Below are 26,237 nucleotides of genomic sequence, written 5' to 3' on the forward strand. Positions count from 1 at the left end.
TATGAATATAGCCGTTCATGATTGAATAAAATGATAATCAAACTCAATATGCTTCATGTGAGTATGAAAAATCACATTAGCGGTAATAGCCGTTACATAAATATTATCAAAATAGAGTGGAGTAGTAGCCGACAAGTCAATAACACATTCCTATAACAAGTAGCTTCTCCAAATAAAATCTATTAATTGCATTAGTTGATACAACACAATATTCTACTTCGGTTGAGGATCTAGCAATTGTCAATTGTCTCAAGAAACTCCAAGAGATGAGTGTTGGGCCGAGACACGCACAATACCCTTATCAATATGCCAAAGCCCAAGATTAGTTGCTACACAAGGCCGACGTGTCGATGTGCAAATTTGTCACCTAAATGTATTGGTGAAGCTTGGTAAAGAGTTAAGACATAGCAAGAGAACTATTTGTTATAAGAAGAATATCATCCATATAGATAAGCATAAACATGTGATCATTGTCATAGCTGTAGATAAACAAAAATGGTTTGGTTGTACCTGAGTTAAACCCATGTTGTTGTAGATAACCAAAAAGTATGACAAATCATAGGTGTGAGTGCTTGTTTGAGACAATAAAGAACATGTTTAAAAATACAAAGGTGATGTGGTCATTGAGGATATCAAGATTCTTGTGGTTTCACCATATACATAATTTCATGAAGATGTCACAGAGGAATGCATTGTACTCATTCAATTTAATTATAGAGACTAATGCCACAATATAGAAATAATAAAAAAATAGCTAAATAATTAACATCTTAGTAGCAGTATTGAATGTCTCCACTTAATCAAGATTATACTCTTGCCTGTAGCCTTAAGTAATAAGGTGAGCTTTATGTCAATTAATAAAAACATTTGCATTGTATTTAAGTTTTAAATCCACTTATAGTTGAGAGCTTTGTGAGTAGGTGATAGTTGTAGAACCAATACCCGAGTCCCTTGGGATTGAAAAGCATGGAATTCTTTCTACAAACCTTTCCTCCAGTGAATATATTTAATTGTACTAATATAACATGTAGTTTAAGGATATAACATGCGTTTTTATCTATGATGGTTTGATGTTCCTCTCCTATCTTTATTGTATAATGGATTTGAATTCCCCCTCTCCTTCTCTATAATGAATTTTAGTTTACAACATACTCCATTTTAGCTTTAATAGATGACTTTTAGTTTACAATATGCTGCTTTTAGCATTTGGTACAATGCTTTTTATTTTATTTTATTTTCTTACCTTGTTTTGGGAGTGATTTTAATGGAATGCCTATTTATACCTCCCATTATTGTAGATATCCTAAACCTCTCTACAATCAAAGTCTTGAGGTCTTATTTAGAAATTCACCTACACTATTATGTCCTTTATCATCTAGTAGTTTTCCTCATCTTATATACCTCAAAGAAGGAATTTAGAACTTTGAATTTAGTTTTCTACAAAGTTTTCAACTCTAGAGATAATGAAATTCATGCATTGCTTGAGCTCGAGGTTTGCAAAGTTTTGTACCATATAAATTAATCTTTTTTTTTTTCAAATATATTTTTATCCACAATGCAGGAGATTATGAATAGTTTTTTCTTCATAATTAACTTTAGTAACTTGAGCATTGACTTATGAAGATGAATAAGAATGTGAGACTAAAGCTTCAATATGATGGGTGAAATAAGAGTTATAAAGACTTCATAATAAAATATATTAACAAACCTATAAAATGACCTGTGATCACAACTTTATTTAAAATAAAATATTATATTTGATGATCTTTAGACCTTGACAATAAAATTTTTTATGTGAATCTCATATGCCAATATCTTATAAGTGGTGTGATCATGGTAAACATTCAATGAAAGATGAAATATATGAAGTTGTAATGTCAAAATGTTCTATTTTTACTCTAGTAGTTTATGTTGAAGTGATTTATAATCAATCTAATAATGATGAAGTCAAAACTAGAAGCATTAATTCACATGAATATAAAGTATTAGATTTTTTTGAGAGATTTGAGTGTAATAGGGCCTAATTTTTGGCATATGTTCATTTTTTCAATAAATATAAAGTATAAAATATTAATCTAGATTATCATGACAGCTTTTGGCATGTTTGTAATAAACTTCTAATATTTATATTTTTTATCCATCTGTAATTACTTAACTTGAAAAAGTATACTAGACAACAGTATTTATGTCTTGAATATTTTCTATTCATTAATATAAAAAAACATCTCACACAATCTTTGATCAGCTCTATGGACCTATAGTACATCAGTCATGTGATATTTCTGAGCTTGTGCTACCTACAAATACAAGAAGAGATAGATGACCACAAGTGAACACATTCCTTTTCCTAGGCATGGAGATGGCAATTCTTCTCCAAGATATTATGGTTACCCTTGATTATTGCATAGATGATCCTATATATGCTCATTGGACACAATAGTACGAGAGTAATATGTGATGGTCCTCATGGCCATATTGTCATGATGAGCTTCTCTATGCATACCCAAAATCCTATATAGTGTAGAACATTTTAATCCAAATATTATGTCTGAGTTTAATATGAGACAAGCATTAAGATGAACAATTGTCTGAAACTTTTATTTACATTTGGCTAATATGTAGTTGTTCAAATATATTCTGGTTTATATAATTCTAATTATTAGGGAGTTGAAAGATGCAACAAAATAATGGGAATAGTTATGTTTTGGATGACAAATCTTCTATGTCTCTAACGACATTTTATGAAAACCACTTAGGTATAAATATTACATTCATTTTATCTTTTTAAATGCATTATGGATACTTTGATAACGACTATCTATATAATTTAATTATGTTAATGATACGAGGAAAGAATAAATAAATTACATGTTAATGATATCAAATTGTATTGAATTTAGTTTGTTGTTTTATACAGAGTTTAATATATTTATAAGTTTTGTTATGAAATTCAATATTTTTATATTTGTTACTAAATCTAATATTGAAAATTGTATCTTTAAGTTAGTTTAGATTCATTGTTATGGGGTTTATTAGCCCTTATGCTAACAATATGCATATTTGGAGTGAGAATATAACATGCAAGACCCCACTTATAGAAATGAGTTGAATAACACCAACCAAGGTGTTATATGGTGTGTTGGTGGAGAACCCCATTTTGATAATGGACTAATGGAACCAAATTTTAAGCACATAAATGAAAGGAAAAGATGAGAGAAAGGTCTTTAGGCGATTTTTATCCATTGTTTGTGTTATGAATTTTGTTCTATTTGAAGAAAGTAAATATCCTCTTATCTCTGTCTTCGATGGTTTTAATTTCTATTAATTTATTTCCACTACGTAACTTTTATGTATTGAACATTTGATAATTATGAATAATAGTTATGATTTTATTGTATTTTTATCGATTAGAAACATGTATATAAGTATTTTTATGAAATGAGTAGCAAAAAGCTATACTAAAAATGGGTTAAATGTGATGTATTATAATTTGACATGATAATATTTATTAAAATGTAATATGTACTAGAATGATTGATAGGGTTGATATGTACTAAAATGTGATATTGACTTGACTAAAAGGATATTCTAATTGATATTAAAGTATATGAAAGAATAATCCCCATTTGATAACTTCAAGAAACACTGATTCAATGATGGAGCCATAAGGAGCAAGAGCCTAATTGGGAGTTATAAGGAGTCGGGGCAACTAATCCACATGATTTAAGAGGACTTATAAGGAGTACACTGATTGAGAGTCATAAATGGCGATTGACATGGAGTCATAAGGGTCGAAAAAAGATACATGATACCCTCATATGAATATATGATAGAATACTGATTAATTATTATTGATATGGATTATTAATATTGATTTTTGATATTAATTACTAATATATATATTGATTAATATAACTATTATTGTACGAATATTGACCTTATGGACATTGATTTATGTTACTGGATATATATATTGGTAGATTAACGAGAATGATTGAATGATAACGACATAATGATTGATTGACTAGCAGAATGAGATGTGATGTGTAATATAACTAATCAATAGACACAAGTGACCGGTACATATGTTACATATTAATGTATTGACTTTTTTATATGATTTACAACATATTATTCCTCTTTTGTCATGTATTGATTTCAGTTATAAGATTTTAATTATTTATTTGACTTTTATGCTCATTATGTGATTTATATGATTTTAGGTAAATATAAGGGTCATGCAGCTTGAGACTAGTATAGTTTTACAATTAAAAGAATATATTGTAGAAACTTAATCTATTAATTGCATATACATCAATGATAAGGCCATCGTGGCATAAAGTAGGGGTTTAAAATTTAGGACAATAATTTTTTTTAGTTCCCTTTCCTATATTAAGGGCATTGTATTGTACTATCTTATTTTAAAATATAAATGAAAATTAACTTTGAAATTTGATTTCTAACTATATTTTTTGTATAAAAAATATTATCAATCTTTGTCCATATTTTTATTAATCATCATCACAATATTAGAAATTTTACACATTGATTGTTTGTAATATTAATATCAATCAAAGAAAGCCACAATGCTAGGCAATGTTCACTAAAGGGCCTCAAAGGGTGCTACTTCAAGAAATCATGACATCAACACTGATAGTAATAAAAGAACTACCTATTAAAAGATATTTTCAAAACTTGACCTAATAAGAAGGTAAAGCTCTTTCTACCAAAAAGCATAATAGCTATAAAGGAGCTACAAATTTTTTTTGTTATTGATTAAAAGTTAGTGGAGTAATTGTTGTTTGCTTTACATGAGATATTTTGAAGCTACGGTTTTGTTTGTGACAACTTTCTTACTACTTTTTAAAGCAGGTTTCTAGTATATAAGAAGCAGTAAAAAAGTAGTCCCAAATGAAGCCTACATGTCAATCAATATGGCCACATAAAATTCAAATGTGAACTCATAAGCTCATTGGAGCTTCATATATGCAATATGATTCAATGAATTGGGAACATAATGTACATTGTTGTGGGATATAGATATATGGGCAACGTTCAATGCTTGAAGTCAGGGTTGTAATCGAGTCGAGTCGAGTTGAACTCAAGTCACCCTTGACTTGAACTTTATTAATCAACTGAGTTTGAGCTCAAGCTTCGACTTTATTATACGAGTTTGAGTCGACTTATTTGTAAGGAAAGATAAAAAAATGATTATTATTCAATAAAGTATTAATGTAAAATTGTAAAAAGAATGAAAAATTAGATAAACAATAATAAAGAATCGCATAATATAAGAAAGTGATATATAATTTTTTAACATTTTTAACAAATTTGTCATTAAAATCATGATTGTTAATACATTTAAGCGTATTTTATATTAAGATATCTTAAACGAGCCGGTTTGCGAGCTAACGAGTCTAGTCAGGATCAGCTCAAGCTTGACTCGTCAGCTCATTGAGCTCAACTCACAAGTCATTTATCGACTCGAGCCCGAACCGGCTCAGTATTCATCTTGACTTACTTACACCCCTACATGAATTAACTGCATACTTAAAATTTTTAATGTCAGCATAAAATTAATGAAATGGCTTAGAAAGCGATGCATATAAGGAAGTTTCCTTATCTCTCATTCTCTCCACAACAAAATTTAAAAAAAAAAAAAAAATTAGGGGAACAAATAAATGGGCGTTGCCCACTAAGTGCGGTTAGTGTGCGACTGATTTCATAAAATATAAAAATTAAAATTGTTTCTATTCATAAAAATAAAATCTGTCTAAATCATTTTATGTTTTTTGCTATGGATTGTTTCACTAAGCGGTTTTTATTTGCAAAAACAAATTGGGGTTTGCGGATCTTTTATAATTTTTTGTAATTTTTTAGGAGTTCGGTATCGCTGCCGAAATTTGTCATATCCTAATTGTTTTCCAGTAAATTGTGAGAAATGAAAATTTGGATTTTCAAGCATCATAAATCACGTTGAATTAGCCGAAAAATATTTTGATTTGGTCGTCCCATCTCTTCGGTCCCAATAAATGAAAAAAAAAAAGTACTTATTTCATCTGGGTGTCAATAAGTTGAGTGACGTGGCTTTTTTGTATCGTTTGCACATTGTGTTTAAAAAAAAAAAATTATGTGGCTTCACCTGATTGGAGTCTGGACGAAAAGTTACAATAGAAGCTTCAACTAATTGGAGTCCTATGTCCAGACTACAGACATAATAATCTTTCCAATAAATGACCCGATCCAAATTCTACCATAAAAATTTGAATTCGGGTTGAGAAATGAATCGGGTTCAAATTGATCATCCTATTTTTTACCTGAAAATGATTGATTTTATATAATTTTTCTTCATTTTTTGTGGGCATAATCTTCTTTTTTTTAAACAAATATCTTAAATTTTATAGTTATAATTATTTTTCGCAAAATAGGTTAATGAGCTGAGTTTGGGTCATTAGGGGTGCTAGCAGGTAGGGGTGTCAAACTTTGACACGACATGAAAACCCGACCCGAAATTTTCGGGTTAGATTTGACCCATTTCCAAAATGGGTCGGGTTCGAGTTCCCAGATTCGACTTGTTTAAAAAAACGGGTCGGGTTCGGGTTGACCCGACGGGTTAACGGGTCAACTCGGAAACCCGTTTGAACCCCTGCCCGCGGACCTGCCCGCCCCTACCAACACGCCCGTGCGGCTGCCCGCTCGCTCGCGCGGCTGCTCGCTCGCTCGCACGGCTGTTACACCGGCCGACTCTATTGTGAAGAGGTCACTCTACCAATTCAATTTATTAATAAAATCTTTCTAATTTTGAATCAAATAGAATTGGATTGAACCGGTGATTGAATCGATGAACCAGTGAATCAGATAATATTTCATTGAAGTATTATGACTAAATTGTTACTGTTTTATGTATTGAGAATGTTAAAATTTAAATATGAATCAAATAATTTAAGTAAATAAATTATTTAAACTTCAAAGAAAGTAAAAAATTCTTCCTCAATTATTTTCCTGCATTGCACGCACGGTGACGATTCAGCCCCCTTTGCCTTTGGTCGGAGTTGTTCTTATAAGGAGAATTTTAATTTAAAATTAGTAAATATGTTTCTTTAATATATCCTATATTTAATGAAATAGTTATTTTCATTTTTCACATATTTACATCTTTATTACATCATTTAAATAATTTTTTACCGTTGAATTTTTGAAACTTGAATATATAGAAAAAAATGAATTTTACGTCAGGATATTATGACATGATTTATTTTTATATAAATAACATATAAAATTTTAAATTATATATATAATATAATTATTATTAATTTTAATATAAAATATATTTAAAATATATTTTAATGTAATTTATATCTTAGAAATAATGCAAGTAAATATAAAAAAAGTTTAGTATTAATCACAATTAGATCAAGATACATAAAAATTTAATAATATATATGAAATTAAAAAAAAAAACAAAATATTACTTTAAATATGAATTTGAATACAAATTATATTAAATCAATGGGATACAAATTATAAAAAATTAAAAAATTATTAAATTTATTATGAGAATAATAAAATATAAAATTTTCATATGAATATTAATCTCAAAATAATTTTAATAATTTTTTAATTTTATTTTAATATAATTTATATTATAATTTTTTTCTGAGAATTTAATACTTACCCTTTATGATTTTCGTGTCATCTCCCCCATCAGAGGCGGTTTCTATTCCCTCCTCATATTAAATATTTAACTTTATTATTTTCTTTTCACTTTTTTTTTTTTTTACTTCGTATTTTTGTTTTACCCCTTTCTGCCGTTCACACGCGGCAAGGCCTATAAATATTCCCGTGAGCGCCTCTCTCTCTCTCTCTCACTCTCTCTCTCTCTATCTGTCACACACGGATACACTCTATCTCTTCTTCCAGAGCTCACCTTTGAATCTGCTTCAGCTTTTTCTCCTCGCCGGCTTTTATTTTTCTCGTTAGAGAGAAAAACAAAGGGTAACTCTCCTCCCTCTCTCTCTCTCTGTTCTGCACTTCAGCGTCTGTTTCCTCTATCACAGATCTAGATCTGCGATTGTTTTTTGAGAAAACCTCGATGCGTTTAGTTTTTCTGATTACGATTTCCTTTCTATTATTTAGATCTGTTATTGAAATTCCGTTGCTGTTAAAGTTCTGAAATGGAGAAAATATTGAGTGATTTTTTATTTTAATTTTTTTTAATTTTTGCAGACAGTCTGTAAGATATGGCAAACAGATGTTCGATTCAGCAGAACGGCTACTGTGCCGCCGGCGATCGGCCGGTTATCTGCCCCAAACCTCGTCGGTTTTTCTCGCCGGCAGATGCTTCGGATCCGAAATCTGCTAACCATCTTCTCGATGCCCTTTTTCCAAAGGTTCGACTCTGGCCCTCTTTACAATGCGTTTTTAGTCGTTTGATCTGAAGCCGAAGGTTCTGATTCACTTATATGTTCTACCCAGCTATCGGATCCAGCGCCGCTGTTTCTCTGCGGGTCGCCGCCGACGAGATCCAATAACCCTATGGTCCACGACGTCCGATTCGGGGAAGCTATTCCGCTCGCCCCTACGCCGATCGCGTCGGCTGGGATCGGATCCGGATCCGTAAAGAACGTCTGCACCCGAATTCGATATGGCATCATGCCGGCCGCTGTACGTATCGAGGGTTTTGATTGTCTAGACCGTGAGCGTACTCGGAGCCGCGGCATCCAGGCAGTCGCATAGATGCATCCGCATAATTTCATGGAGAGATTTGTTCCATCCGGTCGTTGGAGAAAAGGAAAATTAGCCAAAGGCAATGAAATTAGGGGATTTTTTTATAGTTATTTTGCTGCTAATGGAGAGAATTTTGACGTGTAAATAGTAAGGGGAGAAAGTAAAATATTAATTTATAATTTATATGGTTGGTTATTTTAGTAATTATAGTATTGTCAAGTGTTAGGGTTTCTGTTCTTCATTATTGAAGTTGTACAAAGAAATGGGTTTGGCTTTGTTGGCTTGAATCTTATAAGAAAGAATTTTGAGTCATTGTATGATTTTATTTTTATTTATTTTTTATTTTTTTCTAAAATCTAGAATTGTTAGGACATTTTATTATTAGGTTATGTTTGAGATAATTTTTTTTACTATTTTTTAAAAACGTTTTAAAAAATTATTTTAAAGTTCTTCCAAACAAAATTTTAGTCATTAATTCTATAAATTTATAACATTTTAAATTCTTTATTTAGCTTTAATTTGATTGTGATATTGTAATTACCATAAAAGATATGGTGGTTTTTGCATTTGAATTTAAAAATTAATTGTTGTTTTTTTCTTGCAAATTTGAAATATTGCATATTTAATGAACCTTTGCTTATATATATAAAGTGAATTTAGAAATATATTTGATTTAAATTTTTTTAATGTTTAGCAATATATTATAAAAATATGTGATTTGAATTTATAATTTTAGAAAAATAAAACTTTTTATTTATTTATTTATTATAAATTAAGTGTATTGAAATAAAGCCATTTTATTTAGGTTAATATTTTAACTATTTGAATTATTTATTGCCCATTTGAACTTGGCATTTTGTAGTATTGTCTTTTTTGTTGGTGTTTAAGGACTTAGGAGACTTGATGCCTAGCCATGTAAATAAAGCTCAACAAAATAAAAATAAAATTCTTGTTCAATAAGCTCTAATGATGCCAATATTGGATTTGACATGAAATTGTACTCAAACAAGCATAAAAGTTTGTCGTAAAATTGGTTTAGATTCGCTTATAATAACAACAATAATAATTTCAAGCCTTTATCTTATTACATGGAGTTGACTAAAAGAATTTTTTTCTCCGTTGTGTCATATTAAGAGTCAAATTCTTTTTTTAATCTAATAAAAAAAGGTAATTTTTAGTGGTTTTTAATCAATTGATCCGATTATTTATAAAAGTATGATAGGAATAGTTTAATATTAGAATTTTCATAATGTTTGTATTTTTTTTAGACCAATCGATTGAAATGTTATTATTATATTCAAATTTACTTATAGGTGATGCTAATGCTTCATTTGGGACGGTTTTCTTTCTGCTTTGTAAAGCTGTTTATTTATTACACAAATTTCTGGAAAAAAAAAAAAAACAGTAGTCTAAAGCAGTCTCCAACGAAGATCAAATAAGATCAAAAAAATACCTTTTGAGTAAGTATGAACTCCAAGAAAAAATAGAGAAATGAGAAGAGCTTTTTTTGTGAAAAATTATTACATCCGGTGAAAATACCGAGCATACTGAGTGTATCGAGCACGCTGTACCGAGCACTTTAGTGACGTGGCGTTTTGTTATTATTTTCCGGATGCATTCGGTAACCTGACGGAATAATTACTCCTTTTTTGTTCAACATAATCATCTCCAAAATACTACATTCATAGTTATGTTGATTTAAGCAAAGATGTCTGAATAGCTGTGCACATGCTTCATCTAATTAATTAGTAGGGTTTTGGTTACAAGATAACTATCTTTATGCAAATTTATTAACTGAATTAATTACAAGAGCATATATGTTCATGTCATCGCACATGGTTTTACAACCACTGTGTTGATTACTTGCCTTTCCTTATCCTATGAAGAGTTCGCTTGATAGCATCTGCCATTTGATTCCTTGCAAGCTTTTATCCATCTATAAATCTCAGCTTTGTTTGGACAACTTTTCACCGCAGTTTTTTGTTGCATTCAAAAAATTTTATATTAAAAAATTGCTTTAAAAAACAGTGAGAAAACTATCTCAAATAAGATCATCATCAACTACAATCAACTTGTTTCGGTGTTATTTGAATAGTAGAGTGAAAATATGCGCGCGTTGTAACATAATAAAAAGATTGACCTTAGTTTTGGTATAGTAGATGTATACAACAACAACAACAACATCAAGCCTTTATCCCACTACGTGGGGTCGGCTACATGAATCTTTTTTCTCCATTGTGTCCTATTAAAAGTCCAATTCTCGTTTAAATCTAATAAAGAAAGGTCATTCCTAATATTTTCTAACCAAGTCTTTTTAGATCTACCCTACCTTTTTTAACATAAGTCAATTCTAATACCTCTACTCTCCTAATCGGGTCATCGGAAGGCCGTCGTTTATAGTAGATGTATAAGCTCTTAAATATTGGTCTAAACATCTATTGAACAATTAAGGTTTCAATTGGGACGACTTTCTTATTGCTTCATAATGCAGCTTTCTAACTACTTCTTAAAGCATCTTTCCGGTACAAAAATTATTATTTTTACATTAAAAAGCCGACTTAGGATGTAAAAAGAAATCCGTTTCAAGGATTCGTTTGGGACGGCTTTTTTATTACTTATTAAAACAACTTTATTGTTTAGAAAAAAAGCTGTCCCAAATGAGATCCTCATCGACTACAATCAGCTTGCTTTAGGCTTTATTTGAGACATCTTTTTTACCGCTTCGTAAAGCTGTTTTCTAATACAAAAATTTAAAATTTTTGTACAAGAACATTGCTTTAAAAAGCAGTAAAAAAACCTCCGAAACGAAACCTCTGTGTCCTTTGAATAGTAGAGTGAAAACCTGTGTTGTAACATAATTCAACTCAAAATAAAAAGATGGACCATAATTTTGGTCGAGTAAATGTATAAGCTCTTAAATATTGGTCAAAACATCTATTTGTATACGAGTTGTTGGTTGGAATAGATTAGTCAAGTAAACCTGATATGGAATTTGTAGAAGTAAAAAAAAAAATAAATGTCTTTGCATATTTGAGGCCAGTAGAATTTGGCAGCAAGATGTTTAATAGTTTCAGGCCAATTAAGGCAAATACACGCATCATATATGTAAATCTCGAATCGAAGACCTCTTGATTTATAGCCAATATTCCCAACTAATAGAATTTCACGGACAATTTCAGGGAGTGTAAGAACTATAGAATAGCTTGCAAATTATAATGATGGAGAGATAAATTGGTACTATAAACCAAAATATTGTCAAAAAATACTACGGTGAATTTGCTGAGTCAATCAAATACTTGATTCATCAAAGATTGAAAAATTGAATGTGTATTAGCTAAAGATGAACAACATAATCAAAATTTTGAGATGTTTATTGTCAGCACAGAAAGACTGTTTGTGAATGTCTTTATGGTACATCCAAACTTGGTATATTGAACAAAGTTCAAATTTTGGATTAATTATTATGTGCGGATACCGAACGTCATCTGGAGATCAATCAGAATGCACTACGTCACCCCTGAGCTCGGTACCACGGCTCGGTACCGCTGAAGTGGCACATTCTGATTAGTCTCCGGACGACGTTCTGCATTCGGTCTCCGCACAGAATAATTTCTCCAAATTTTGAGAGCACTCTGGCTCCCTTCAATTCATCAAAGTGTTCATTAATTAAAAAAAATAAGGAGTTTATAAATGATTGTGATAGCATTTTTCATGCTATAGATTCACAGCAAAACCGCAAAGTACCATCACTTCGTTTGATAAGAAGAGTCTGATCAGAAAATGAGCTTTGGTTATGCCACACTTTGACGTCTCGATAATCAATTTTTTTCATGGCATCTGTTTGAACTTGTTTTAATATTATTTTCAAGTCAAATACGTTGATGAACCCCTTGTTGTGGAGTTAGTTCTGAAGGATGTGTCAATATTAGAATACTATATATGTTACATTTCATATCTGTATAACCATTTATGTTTCCTTATGTGTAGCTGTAGGATAACACTTATAAATACTAGACTCTGTACTTGTAAAGAATATGAATAAGAAAATAATTCTTTTACTTTCTCGGTTGTCCTCTTCTCGGTGCTATGTCCGCATGCTTCTTGTTCTCTTGATTTCTACATGGTATCAGACGTGGCTTAACGATTCCGGCGACCATGGCGTCCTCCACCACCTCCCAGCCCGGCAATGATCAGGAAGCAACTACTTCGGCTCATCCGGTTCTTTCTTCCTCTCTCAAATTCATCCTCTCTAACCTCAAGAATATTGTCCAAAATCCTCTTTCACCGGACAACTATCCTCTTTGGAAATCACAAATCCTCAAGATTTGTCGTGCTAACAACTTTGAGTCCTATCTCGATCCCAACTATCCAATTCCAGATAAAATTCTTGTTTCGGCCACTGGTTCTACCTCCTCAAATCCCCTCTATTTGCAATGGCTTCTCAATGACCAAAATCTTGCTGCAGCCATATGCTCTACCATCTCTGCCTCGATTTTACCGTATGTCATCGATCTTGAATCTTCTTCCGCTATTTGGACCGTTCTTCAAACTCGGTTTCAAGCCACAAATCGGTCGAAGGTCATTCAACTTAAGAATGAACTCTCTCATACTTCTTTAAAGAACTCTTCCATGCTTCAGTATCTTAACGAAATCAAATCGTTGGTTGATCAAATCGCTGCTGCCGGATCCAAAATTGATCCTGAAGACGTCATTCATCACATTTTGAATGGCCTTCCTCCGGCCTATCAGTCGTTTAAAACGACTATCAGAACTATGACCCAATCTTTAAATCTTGATCAACTTTATTCTTTACTCATCAGTGAAGAAATTCATATTGCTTCCGATGCCGCTCGTTTTGCGAACCCCACTATACCGGATACTGCTCTGTTCTCGTCCAGAGGCCGCAGCCGTCACGGTCGAGGTCCTTCCAGCGGCTCTCGAAATGGCTCTACACAGCCTCTGGTCACATGCCAGATATGCCTTAAACGTGGTCATCTTGCGTCCAATTGCTGGCATCGTCTCAACGCTCAGTATGTTCCCAATCCTCCCAAGCCATCTCCGAAAGCTCTGGCAGCTGATTCAAACTCTGCCTCCAACGACTGCTGGTATCTTGATTCTGGAGCGTCATCACATATGACAAAATCTCTGGAGAACCTCTCGATCTCGAATCCCTATCAAGGGTCTGATAGTATCACCATCGGCGACGGGAGCAACGTTAGCATAGCTCATTCCGGCAAAGGCTTGCTACCGACTCCCTCTCGTAAGCTTACGTTGTCTCACATTTTTCACACACCGGCACTGCAATATAACTTACTTTCTATCTCACAGTTAACTCGCGATAACAACATTTCTATTATGTTTGAACCTAACAGATTTATCTTGAAGGACTTGACGACTCAGCAAATTCTTCTTAAAGGCCCGTGCAAGAACGGGTTATACCCCATCTCCATTCCTGAAGCTGTATCTCTGCACAACGCTCTCTACACCAGCAAGCGAAGCCCATCCATTTGGCATGCCCGTCTGGGGCATCCTAATCAGCAGCTTTTAAATCGCATTGCCGGTTGTAATCCTGAATTACGTATACATAAGACCAATGTAACTTGTCATTCTTGTCATATGAACAAAGGTCACAAACTGTCTTTTGAGCATTCTACTAATCGTGAACAATCTGCGCTTGCTTTAATTCATTCCGATTTATGGGGTCCCGCTCCTATACTTTCGAATTCTGGTTTCTTATACTACGTGATATTTATTGACGATTATTCACGTTATACGTGGATTTTTCCTTTACGAAACAAGAACGAAATTACCGCTGTTTTCATTCAATTTAAACTATTTATTGAACGGGCATTATCTTCCAAAATTAAAAAGTTTCAATCTGATGGTGGCGGTGAGTATGTCAATACTCAGCTTACTCATTTCCTTCGTACAAATGGTATCCAACACCGCATTGCTTGTCCCTATACTCCTGAGCAAAATGGCGTATCAGAACGCAAGCATAGACACATCGTGGAAACGGCTCGTACTCTCCTTCACACAGCTTCTCTTCCTCTCAATTACTGGCCAGATGCTATGGTAACTTCTGTCCACTTAATAAACAAACTTCCAAACTCTGCTATCAACTATAAGTCTCCCCACGAAATGCTGTTTCATACTAGACCCGATTATACTATGCTACGCACGTTTGGGTGTGCTTGTTTTCCCTTAACTCCGCCACCACAGCGACACAAACTGCTTCCTAAAGCTCAACCCTGTGTATTTCTCGGTTATGCTGACACTTACAAGGGCTATAAGTGTTTAAATCCTAAAACAAATAAAACTTGTTATTCCCGTCATGTTACATTTGATGAAACTGTTTTTCCATTTGCAGCTCAACACCAAGCACCTCCGGCTTCTCCCAGCAATCTTTCGCCTCTGTTTTTAACACCTATTTCTACACTCCGGCATTTTACGCACACGGTTCCCGATCATGTCCCACCCATTATTCAGCCAGAAACTACGCCTACCTCATCTACTACTTCTGCTCATATTCCAGTTCCAGCACCATCATGCGCTCCTATTGGGACCAACAGTCCACCTGATCCCAAGCAACCTTCTCATTCTATGATCACACGAGGTAAAACAGGCTCCCTAAAACCTATAAATCGACTAAATCTTTTTCATGCAAATCTTGCAGACAACGAACCATCTGCTCCCTCCACGTACACCGAGGCCAGCAAACTTCCTGAGTGGCATCGCGCCATGGCGGATGAATTTTTTGCTTTACAGACGCAAGGCACCTGGAGCTTAGTGCCACCGCCGTTGAATTCCTCAGTACTCGGTTGTAAATGGACGTATCGTCTTAAGTTGCATTCTGATGGATCAATTGCCAAGCATAAAGCTCGCCTCGTTGCACTCGGGAATCATCAAGAATTCGGCATGGATTATACTGAAACTTTTAGCCCGGTGGCTAAGCTTCCCACCATCCGTATCTTACTCATAGTGGCGTTACACAACGATTGGCAAATTCAGCAACTCGACGTTGCAAATGCTTTTTTACACGGCTCGCTTTCAGAAACAGTCTACATGCGACAACCAAGAGGCTTCGAAGATACTACTAACCCTACTCACGTCTGCCAACTTCACAAGGCCATTTACGGTCTAAAACAAGCGCCTCGACAATGGTATAACACGCTTACCTCTTTTCTTGTCTCCATCGGGTTCATTCACAGTAAATCCGATCCCTCGTTACTGATTTTTAAAACTCGAAATGTTCAATTATACTTGCTCATTTATGTTGACGACATTCTTCTAACGGGAAATGACTCCACAGCTCTCAACAATATTATACAGCAGCTAAAAACCAAGTTTCTCATGAAGGTTTTGGGTCCTGTTTCGTCATTTCTTGGCATCAATATCTCACGCTCCTCCAATCAATACTTCCTAAATCAGAAGCAGTATGCCAAATCCATTCTGAATACTGCTCACTTCACTTCGTGCAAACCTTTATCTAACCCAACGTGCACTAAACTTCCTCAAACCTATGCCTCTGACCCGGTTCTGGATGATCCGAACGTATACCGTAGCATCACCGGCTCATTACAGTACTTGACGTTAACTCGACCCGACATTTCGTTCAGCGTCAACCTACTGTCACAGCATATGCATCTTCCTCAACCGCAGCATGTTTATCTCTTAAAACGTCTCCTTCGCTATATCCAAGGTACGCTCAACTTTGGTATTCCTATTCTTAAATCTAATCTCCGGCTATCTGCTTACTCTGATGCAGATTGGGCTGGCGATCCCATCTCCAGAAAATCCACCTCTGGATATTGTTCTTATCTTGGCAACACATTGATTTCCTGGACGGTCAAGAAACAGACTACAGTCGCTCGCTCGTCTACGGAGTCAGAATACCGTTCGCTTGTTGCTCTTGCTGCCGACGTGATCTGGATCAGACGAATACTTGAGGACTTCGGTATCTCCCAAGATTCTCCCACTGATTTGTTCTGCGACAACACATCGACAATTGCACTAGCAAATAATCCGGTGTTTCATGCCCGCACAAAGCACATTGAAATCGATCATCGCTTTGTTCGCGATCACATTCTAAAAGGCACCATTCGCGTTCTACCTATCAGCTCAAAAGAACAAGTTGCCGATATACTCACCAAGTCTCTCTCTACGCCAAGATTTCATGAACTTCGTCTCAAACTGAATGTTCTTCCAGATACATCCGTTTGAGGGGGGCTATTAGAATACTATATATGTTACATTTCATATCTGTATAACCATTTATGTTTCCTTATGTGTAGCTATAGGATAACACTTATAAATACTAGACTCTGTACTTGTAAAGAATATGAATAAGAAAATAATTCTTTTACTTTCTCGGTTGTCCTCTTCTCGGTGCTATGTCCGCATGCTTCTTGTTCTCTTGATTTCTACAGTCAATACACTCCTACAAAGCAGCAAGAGAGTCAAAATTGAAGCAAGAAGCTTGGAATGTAATTGATGAAGCAAGGCTTCCAGTGGTGGAGTCTCTGATCCATGGCATCAAGAGCCCTTGAAATGGCTTCAAGTGTTAAAGAGAAAGGTAAATCTGTAAACTCTAACAGAGAGCCCTACATGGGGTCCTAGTTGGGTACCCACGCTCTGCGCTGGTAGGCTTTGCCCACTCATGCCCACTTATGATGACTTTCGGGATGTCATACCCACCCACACCCACCCACTTTCCACCCTTCTTGAATGCAGCCTGCCACAGATTAATGGCCTTGAGATTTTTTAGCTTTTTCTCTGACTGCAAACTCTTAAGCCACATATCAAAATTTATCGTGATCGTAATGCGGTTCAGTGCTGTGCACTGCGTAGTAAGGATTACTGTAATATACTGCATGCATATGATGATTAGTAATGTATATTGATTTGTTCTTTGATGTTGAGTAGCCACCCATATTCACCCACGAGGTCATGGGCTTATCCATACCCACCCATGCCCATTGGATATGGAAGGCTACGTGGGTGGGTGTGAGTATGAGTACCCAATGCAGGGCTCTGGACTCTAATGCATAGAGCTGGTAAGAGTTCAATTTTCAAAGAATTAAGAGTTCAATTTAAAAAGAATTGCATGGTTTGGCATCTGTAATTAACACTAATCCTTGTGACTGTAGCTACTGCATTCACATAAAGAGGTGAAGGTTAATTATACTCCATTACCCATAAAGATATTAAGTAGTTTAATGGGGTGGAGATTAAGGCTTTGTTAATTTGAAATAATTTTATTACTACTTTTTAAAGTTATTTGCTATTATTAAATTTCTTAAAAGCAACGAAAAAGCAGAAGTCAAAAGCTATCCTAAACAAAGCCGAAGTCTCAATCGTCAAGCTAGAGAGCCTTGAATGAGATTACGGGTGCTACCGCTATTAATCAAAATATAAACCTTATGTCAGTTTATAATTCCGGTCAGTCGCAAAGCACATAGATTAAGGCCTCGTTTGGGGCGGCTTTCTTTCTGCTTCTTAAAGCGGCTTTTTAGTACAAAAAATAAATTTTTTTACTAAAAAACCACTTTATGAAGTAGTAAGAAAGCCGTCCCAAACGAAGCCTAAGTTGTCCAACTAATAAGTGAAGATTAATTTTCTAGATTAACTTTGGTGGCACAATATTTAGTTATAGGTTCGCTTGTAGAGCGGCGTGTTTTTAATATTTGCGGATTATTATTCAATGAAAATTAAAAAGAAAAACAAACTATATGAGATTGTATTTTATAGTATTTTGAAGCCAATTATGATAGGAATTATGTAAGAATATCATAGCCTAACTATTTTTCCTACTTATATGATGATAATATGCCAATAGATGGAGCTTAAATAAAACTATTGTTCATATTATCATACAAGAAATTAGGTAGCTTTGCTTAAGTAGATAATTAAATTGATATTGAAATTAGTTTGAAACAAATTGCTTGGGACCAACGCCAAGGAAACAATTAGTTTTTGCCAAACATAGAGTAATTAAAAGTTCATGATCATTATATAAATTATCAAAACAATGTAGATTAGTGAAAAATAATGATAAAGTTTGCTAAAGATATAATGGAATTATCTTCCAAAGCATTAAGATGTAGCCTAATTAGTTTCACAGCGCAACTTTGATAGTTTTTGCAAGTACAATATCAAAATTTTGAATAAATAACTTAAAGTTTGTTTGGTACAACTTTATTATTATTATTTTTTCAGATCGTAATCATAAATTCGTCTTGACTATTAATTTCTAGCTGATTTAGGATTTATTTGGAACAACTTTTTTACTATTTTCTAAAGCAACTTTTTGATATAAAAATTTTTAATTTAAAAAAAATTTATACTAAAAAATTACTTTAGAAACAATAAGAAAATTATCCTAAATAAAATCTTATAACTATATTTACGAAAATCCACGTTGTCCAAAACAAACCCTAAGCCTTGAGAAGTGCATCTTGTAAAAAAAAATCTATCAATTGTGTGTTTGAAGAAGAAAATATTTAAGCAAAATTGAGGAAGTCCTGAGTAGGGGTGTCAATTCGGGTCGACGGATCGGGTTCGGGTCGAACCCGACTTGACCCGGGTGTAAACGGGTCAACCCGAATTCGACCCGCACGGGTTATCAGGTTGACCCGACCCGACCTGCGAACCCGTTTAATTCAAAAACTGGGCGGTATCAGGCTAGGCAGCATCGGCGAACCCGTTTAATTCAAAAACTGGGCTGGCGGATAGGCGGAGGCGGAGTGACGGCGGTGACGCGGACGGTCGGACGACTCGGACGGACGCGACTCGGAGCCTGACGTTCGGCAGAGTGGCGCGGACGCCGCTCAAGCGCGGACGCCACTGCCGACTGGCCCAGACTGGCGGCGACGCGGCGTGATGAGTTGATCTCGATGGACAGACGCGACGGAATGACGAATGAGATGGGTTGACTGCGATGGACAGATGCGAAGGACACAGGAAAGTTAGGCGGGAATCGAAAATTCTGATTGACCCGTGGGATCCCGTGTCAACCATAACCCAACCCGTTTTATCAAACGGGTCGAATCTGCGAACCCGAACCCGACCCGTTTATCAAACGGGTTGAGTCCAACCCGAATTTTCTGGGTCGGATTTTCGTGTCATGTCAAATATTGATACCCCTAGTCCTTAGAGTGTATCTCAAACATAAGTACTAATTCATGAAGCAAAACTCTTGATGATGTTATTGTTAATGGAACTGATAGATTATCGCATTATTTTATTGCTCGAGCAATTAAATAATGAATATGATATTCTGTTCAATCATCTACTTGTTCAAGTTTAGACATTTTCAAAAGGCAATCTTGGAGCTCACTTCAACATATTGGTGATGATCTAGAATCGCTTTTACTTCTGCTGAACGGTAAGCACATTGCCTCTTGACACTTATGCAACAAGGTTATGACTCCTCCATCTTCTTTATCTTCTTCTTTGTATTTCATCCTCTCTGTTATGGTAGCCAATAGCTTAATAACTATCCGATACTCTGTGAACTACAATATTATTTGATAGCAAAATAATGGGTGTTTTTGTAACTAAACTTCTCATCAACATACAAATAATTGCAAACCAGATCATCCTTTTTGTGATATCAAATAATGGCGTATATTATGAGGTTTCGTTGAATATTATTTTCATGCTGAGAACGTGTTTGATGAATTGCCACTTCTGAAAGTTGTGGTGTGGAACGTCATAGTGATCATGGCATATTTTTGTTCTATAATTTGGTGCATGTCAGGTGTTTGATGAAGTGCCTGTGAGAATCCCACTTCTTAGAATCTAATGCTTTTAGGTTTATTAAGGAAGATTGTAAAGAAGAATATGCTTTTATAGCGTATAATGATTGTGGGCTTTGCCACTCATTGATATTTGATCAAAGTTTAAGAACATTTTTTATTCGTATTCGGTGAAGGAGTGGACAATGGTGAATGTGTTGGGAGATAAATGAAATCTATGCAAATATAAATAGAGAAAAAAAATGGACATAAAAAAAGTAGACCAGTTCACAAAAATACATAAATATTTATGCAGATTATCGGTTAGTCCACTTTCCAAATTATTCTGGCAATCTCACCAAGAAGATTGACAATGATTAACGTTTCATTTGTGACGATTTTTTTATTGCTTCTTAAAATAGAGTTCTAGTATAAAAAAGTCGCCCCAAACGAAGTCTAAACTTACGAATTGCTGTCCCTCCTAAGATTAAAATTAGACTCCATAATTAGATTGAGTGCAATCAAATAAATAAGTTCATTTATAACCTCAAGTTGCAAGAAGAAAAGACAATCATTTTAAGACTTAGGATATGATTGGGCTAACTTTCTTCTAGCTTTGTTTTTCAAATCGCAATCATAGTTATGTTTGATTAATATTTTCTTGTTATTTTCAAGAAACTTCTATGCTATACAACAGCTTTAAAAAAAGGTTACTTTTCCAACAATAATTTTACAATCATCTTTATAAAAAAGTTGTAGCCATCCAAAATAGTTATACTAATAAATTAGACTTTCGCAGCATTTTTTATGGCATATTGTAGCGGTTTAAACACATACTAATTTATTTGCAGTGGTTTAGGAACATTTGCAAATCCGCTATATTTGTTTTTACTGCAAAGGCTTTAGCAGCGATTTCATGAGTGTTGTTGTAGGTAGGCTTTAACAGTGCTTTTGGCAGGGGTTAAAACCACTGCTAAAGGGTAACACTTATTAAAAAAATATATAATACCCAAAAATTAGGTGGATTCAGCATCGTGATGGTAGGATTCAACATCGGGACGACATGATTCGACATTGAGATGGGTGGCTTCGGCATCAGGGCTGACTGATTCGGTACAAAGACGAAGGTCGCGGTCAAGAAGGAGTCGAATATGGAATGAGTTGGCTAATGAGTCGAATAAGGAGTTGAATGAAGAGGGGAGATCCATAATATGGCAGATTTATAAGCAGGTGATGCCTTAGCTGGTAGTTCGTAAACCACTGCTACAAAATATTGTTAAAACTTTAATTTTTTGTGTGAAAATCGCTGCATATACCTATCTCTAGTGGTGGTTTTCAAACTGCTGCAAAACTTTAATTTTTGTATAGTTCTTAAATGAAAAAAACATATATTCTTGAAGTTGCAAACACTATAAAAAACATGACGTTTTTGCAGTACTTTATAGCGGCAGTTTATAAACCGCTGGGCTGCTATAGAGAAGTTTTGACAGCAATTTTAACCCCTATTCCAATCTCGCCTTAGCCCGCTATCCAAATCCCTCTCTGTCGTCATCCAGATCCCTCCCTCTCTCGCACTATTCGTGCGAGAGCTCCAGGCCATTGGCATTTGGGGATGTTGAGTGCTAAATCCTGAATGATTAGTAGTGAGATGTTGTCTTATTTTATTTTCATGTCATAGTTACCAGAAAATGATCTGGAATATATTGCTTTTTTAATAATATAAAAAATTAAAATATATCAAATGAAATATTTCTTAAATGGCCAAAATTAAAGAAAAAATTTTCATTAGTGAATACATGATGTAATTTCATAGTGTATCAATTTTCATTAGGAATAACGGAATCCTTTTAAGTCAAATAAAAAGAAATTGTTTTCTTTTGTGAATACATATATGTTTTGTATATTTGGATCAAATATACAAAACATAGAAACATAAACCACATAAAGAAAAAACAAAGTAGTATATGAATGAAATCCAATTTTGATGTATACTAGATGAAAATAACTGACATAAGAAATATTATTATTTTTCCTGATCCGTAAAATTCACAGAAAAGAAAGATAGAAATCTTAATTTATGGTCAAAAATTCATTCATCTCAGTTATTACACAGGGATTTAAATTTAGGTTTGGACTTATGGCTTTTATAGAAAATAGCCTAGTAATTTAATTTAGAATGAGGCTTACTGCTCTATTTATGAGTTGCCCAAGGATGAGTCTTACAACCTAACTCTACAGTAAGGCTGCCCGAAGTTTTTAATTTGATTGTTTGGGTAGGTCTTAGTGCTTCTTTAGAAGCTGTCTAATGATGAGTCTTATGACCTAACCCGGTGAGCTAAGTGGTCCGAGTTGTGGGTCTTACAACTAAGTCCTATAGACTATGATGCCCAAATGAAAGGTCTAGGGTTATATTATCATCTAAACATTTACCTCAGAGGACAGACTTACGACTTCTATTAGAAGTGGCCAAGGGTTTTAATTGGGGGTTAGGAGTTAGGTCAATTCACTATAGGAAAATCGTTAATTACCGGTGGATTTTTTCGGTGGACTATTTTTCGACGGCGTTCAGGCGTATTTCTAGCAGCCTAATTTTCTAGAAGAATTTTCGACGGCCTAATTTTTTAGAAGAATTTCCGGTGGTTTTCCAGCAATTTTTCATAGTATTTTTTGAAAATCCCATATTTTCTTAAATAATTTAAATTTTAGTTTGTTTTAATTAATTATTAATTTAATTTAATGTAATTAATTATTAACTTTAATATTTTATTTTAATTAATTTTTAATTATAATTTTGGTATGATATAGTTTAAATAAATAATAATAAGAATTCTAACATATTTTTCCTCTCAGTAAAATGGTTGGGACTTAGCAAAACGGAGTGGACTCCGTTCGAATTCCGGGTAAGGGGCACAGGCGGGCAGCACGAGCAGGCCTCCTGGTAGGCAGCGGGCAGGGGGAGAGCTCGGGCAGGCAGGGTGGAAGCTCAGTTGGTCAGCCGACAGCTCAGGCGGGCAGGGCGGGAGCTCAGACGGGCAGGATGGGAGCTCTAGCGGGTAGTTCAGACGGTCAAGGCGGGAGCTCCAGCGGGTAGCTCAGCTTGGGCAGGGTGGTGGTGGCTGGGCAGCCGGTCAGTTTTTTTTTAATTAAATTTTAGATATTTTCCTGCAACCTTTTTTCGACGGAAAAAGGCCGAAAAGATGACAGAAATTTACAAAACTGCCGAAAGATGATGATTTTTCGCTGGAAAATACCGCTGGTAATAATTGATTTTCATGTAGTGATTTTTACCTAAAACTTTCTCCTAAGGTCAGGCTTATGACTTTCCTACGAAAGTTGCCGGGTAGTAAGTCTTACAATCAAGTTCTTATAAATAAGGTTGCCCAAATTTTGAATTTGATTGTGTTTGTTGAGTTAATACCAGTGCTTTGAGAGATTTGCCACTATTTTTTTTGGATTTTAGTACTTTGCTATACTATTATTTTTACTATAGTGTTTTTCTTGTTACTGTTTAGTAGCTTCTTTTTAGCACCTGCATATACTAGTAAATTTTTACCAATAATCTGCTTATTTTCCTATTTTACCATTTAATTTGATATAAATTTATATTGATGCTTAATGAAATTTCATTTTATTTGTTTACATGAGCTCGTATATGAGAGATCTTGGAAAGTTTGCACAGGGATTTGAAGATTTCTGAGTTGTTTGTACAGGTTTTGGGAGAGCTGAGTGAGTTGAGTTTGTTGTCGGGAGTTATAGTTTGAGAGTTGGAGAGTTTGAGAGTTTTTTTGAGAGTTGGAAAGCAACACTGTATATGTCATTTAGTGAAAACTTTTCTTCCGCCCTCCTTTTTTGCATTTTCTTTCAAAAATTAATTTAATTAATCAACTAACAAAAAAAAAATTAATTTTTTCTAGTTAATTGTATTAATCTAAATTTTAAAACTTTTAGATTTTAAAAATTCTCAGACTTAAATGTTTTTCATTTAAAAGCTCTCGAACTTTAAAAATTTTAAATTCCAAATGCTTTCAAATTTGAAATGCTCTTATATTTTGATACTTTTCGATTAAAAATGCTATCCAATTTGTTTTTAAATTAAATCTACATTGAGTGATAAAAAATCAACTCTAAATTGATGGAGGTGATGAAATGATTTATTGCAAGTCTTGCTATTTCATTAACTACATAAAGAGAGGTGATGTTTTGATAGTGTGAGACCTCCAACATTTGAAGAGGAATATCATTTGAAATATCAAAATAATTCAAAGTCTTCCAATTAATATTACTTGCATTAGAATCTCTTAAAGAGGGACCTCATGTAGAGACTTTCAAGATGTTTTATTTAGAGACATCCGCGACATCTCAAAAGTAGTCATTGGTCTGAGCTGATATCCAAATGAACATGCTTGTTTACAAATAAACTTGCTCCAAACAAATGATTACGATCTATGAACTCAGCCCAAATAGGCATGCTTGGTCTACAAGTTAGCCTTGGCAAATGTGATATATGAAATTAATTTTAGCAACCACTCAAGTGGGAGTCTTCCTTCGTATTGACTATTCAACTATTCGTTCGTATACGCAAAACAAATAACTTTTTATGAGTTAACAAACAATTCTAATCAAGCTACATAATATGTATAGTTTCCTCTTATTATCTATATAGCTGGGGGGAGGCTAGTCCCCCTCCAAAATTTAGAATTGTTCGCGTTTGACGCTTCTCACAAGCAGTTTCTAAAACAAAACTCAAATAAAATTTACAAACATATCTTATAGAGTATATTATTTTTTCATAATACATATAAACAATAAAGTGATTAAAGTCAACAAAGCCCCTATGAATTTAGATAAAAGTTTAAAAAACAAAACATCCACACAGCCTCTTAGAACAGAAACTTGATATGCATTCCATATAAGAAAGCTCCTGAGTACAATTAATCACAGGCTACAGCCCAAGGCTAAGATCCACACAGCTATCTGTTCTTCCTTCTTCCTTCTTCTTCTTCTTCCCACCATCTTTAGTATTAATAGAACTCTCAGCTTGCAGGAAATCCTCCAACGCAAAAGCCGGCTGCCAAAGCGAGCTTTCTCTCTTCTGCCTCTTACTCGGCGCTGTCTGCCACAGCATTCTCGTAGCTCTGATGTTCTCTATAAGCACGAAGAATTTCTTCATCTTCTCCTCTTCCTCCTCGTTCATCTCCTCTCTTTTCATTTTCTCCTCTGCCAGTTTCTCTCTTTCCCAACAGGCTTAGATAGATATTTGCCAGATTGTAAGAGAAGATATTCGGACATTAGGAGCTCTTTAAATAGAGGGTAAATACGTGATGCAGAGGTATTTGACCTGAGGTCTATGGTCTGAAACCACAAGACACGCGTGATAAGACGCTTCTCGATTGCTCACATGAATGACGTTATCAGAAGACGTCTGCAGATGACGTACTGAAGAACACAACAATTCGTACTCTTTTGCCTGCCCATCAGCATGGAGTAGTTGCGGACTTTTCTATGTACGAATGGTCAATAAAAAAAGCAAATTTTGATGAAGATATGATGATTAATTTTTTTTAGAGATAAATCTGATGGTTGTATTAAATTAAATTAATAATTCATTGTTAGAATAAATTAATTAAATTGATAATTATTTTTTTTATATTTAATAAGTTATAATTTAAATTAAAAAAAATAGATGAAAGAGATTTGTCTTAGTTGAGCAATGGTTAGGGACTTGAGGGCGGGATGGCCGAGGTTCAAATCCCGCCGTAGGCGGGCTGTGGT

General features: G+C 34.4%; 1 protein-coding gene and 1 long non-coding RNA gene across 2 annotated transcripts; both read left to right on the forward strand.

Moving 5' to 3' along the window:
* The first annotated feature begins 7,913 nt into the window (after window positions 1-7,913).
* LOC110109054 lies at window positions 7,914-9,039 on the forward strand. The gene is made up of 3 exons (XM_020839947.2): window positions 7,914-7,995; window positions 8,227-8,390; window positions 8,476-9,039. Exons 2-3 carry the CDS (start codon window positions 8,241-8,243, stop codon window positions 8,734-8,736), a joined length of 411 nt encoding a protein of 136 aa, XP_020695606.1. The 5' UTR covers window positions 7,914-7,995; window positions 8,227-8,240; the 3' UTR covers window positions 8,737-9,039.
* Window positions 9,040-19,964: 10,925 nt separating this feature from the next.
* LOC114580496 lies at window positions 19,965-24,307 on the forward strand. The gene is made up of 2 exons (XR_003701933.1): window positions 19,965-20,113; window positions 23,316-24,307. It is a non-coding gene; the product is annotated as an uncharacterized LOC114580496 (long non-coding RNA).
* The last annotated feature ends 1,930 nt before the right edge of the window (window positions 24,308-26,237 follow it).

The sequence above is a fragment of the Dendrobium catenatum genome, unplaced genomic scaffold (genome assembly GCF_001605985.2).
Source record: "Dendrobium catenatum unplaced genomic scaffold, ASM160598v2 fragScaff_scaffold_1059, whole genome shotgun sequence".
NCBI classification, from domain to species: domain Eukaryota; kingdom Viridiplantae; phylum Streptophyta; class Magnoliopsida; order Asparagales; family Orchidaceae; genus Dendrobium; species Dendrobium catenatum.

Coding starts and splice junctions, on each gene's coding strand:
- LOC110109054 (XM_020839947.2), top strand. CDS start 8,241: ATGGCAAACAGATGTTCGATTCAGCAGAACGGCTACTGTGCCGCCGGC. Junction 8,391..8,475: donor TCGATGCCCTTTTTCCAAAG/GTTCGACTCTGG, acceptor TGTTCTACCCAG/CTATCGGATCCAGCGCCGCT.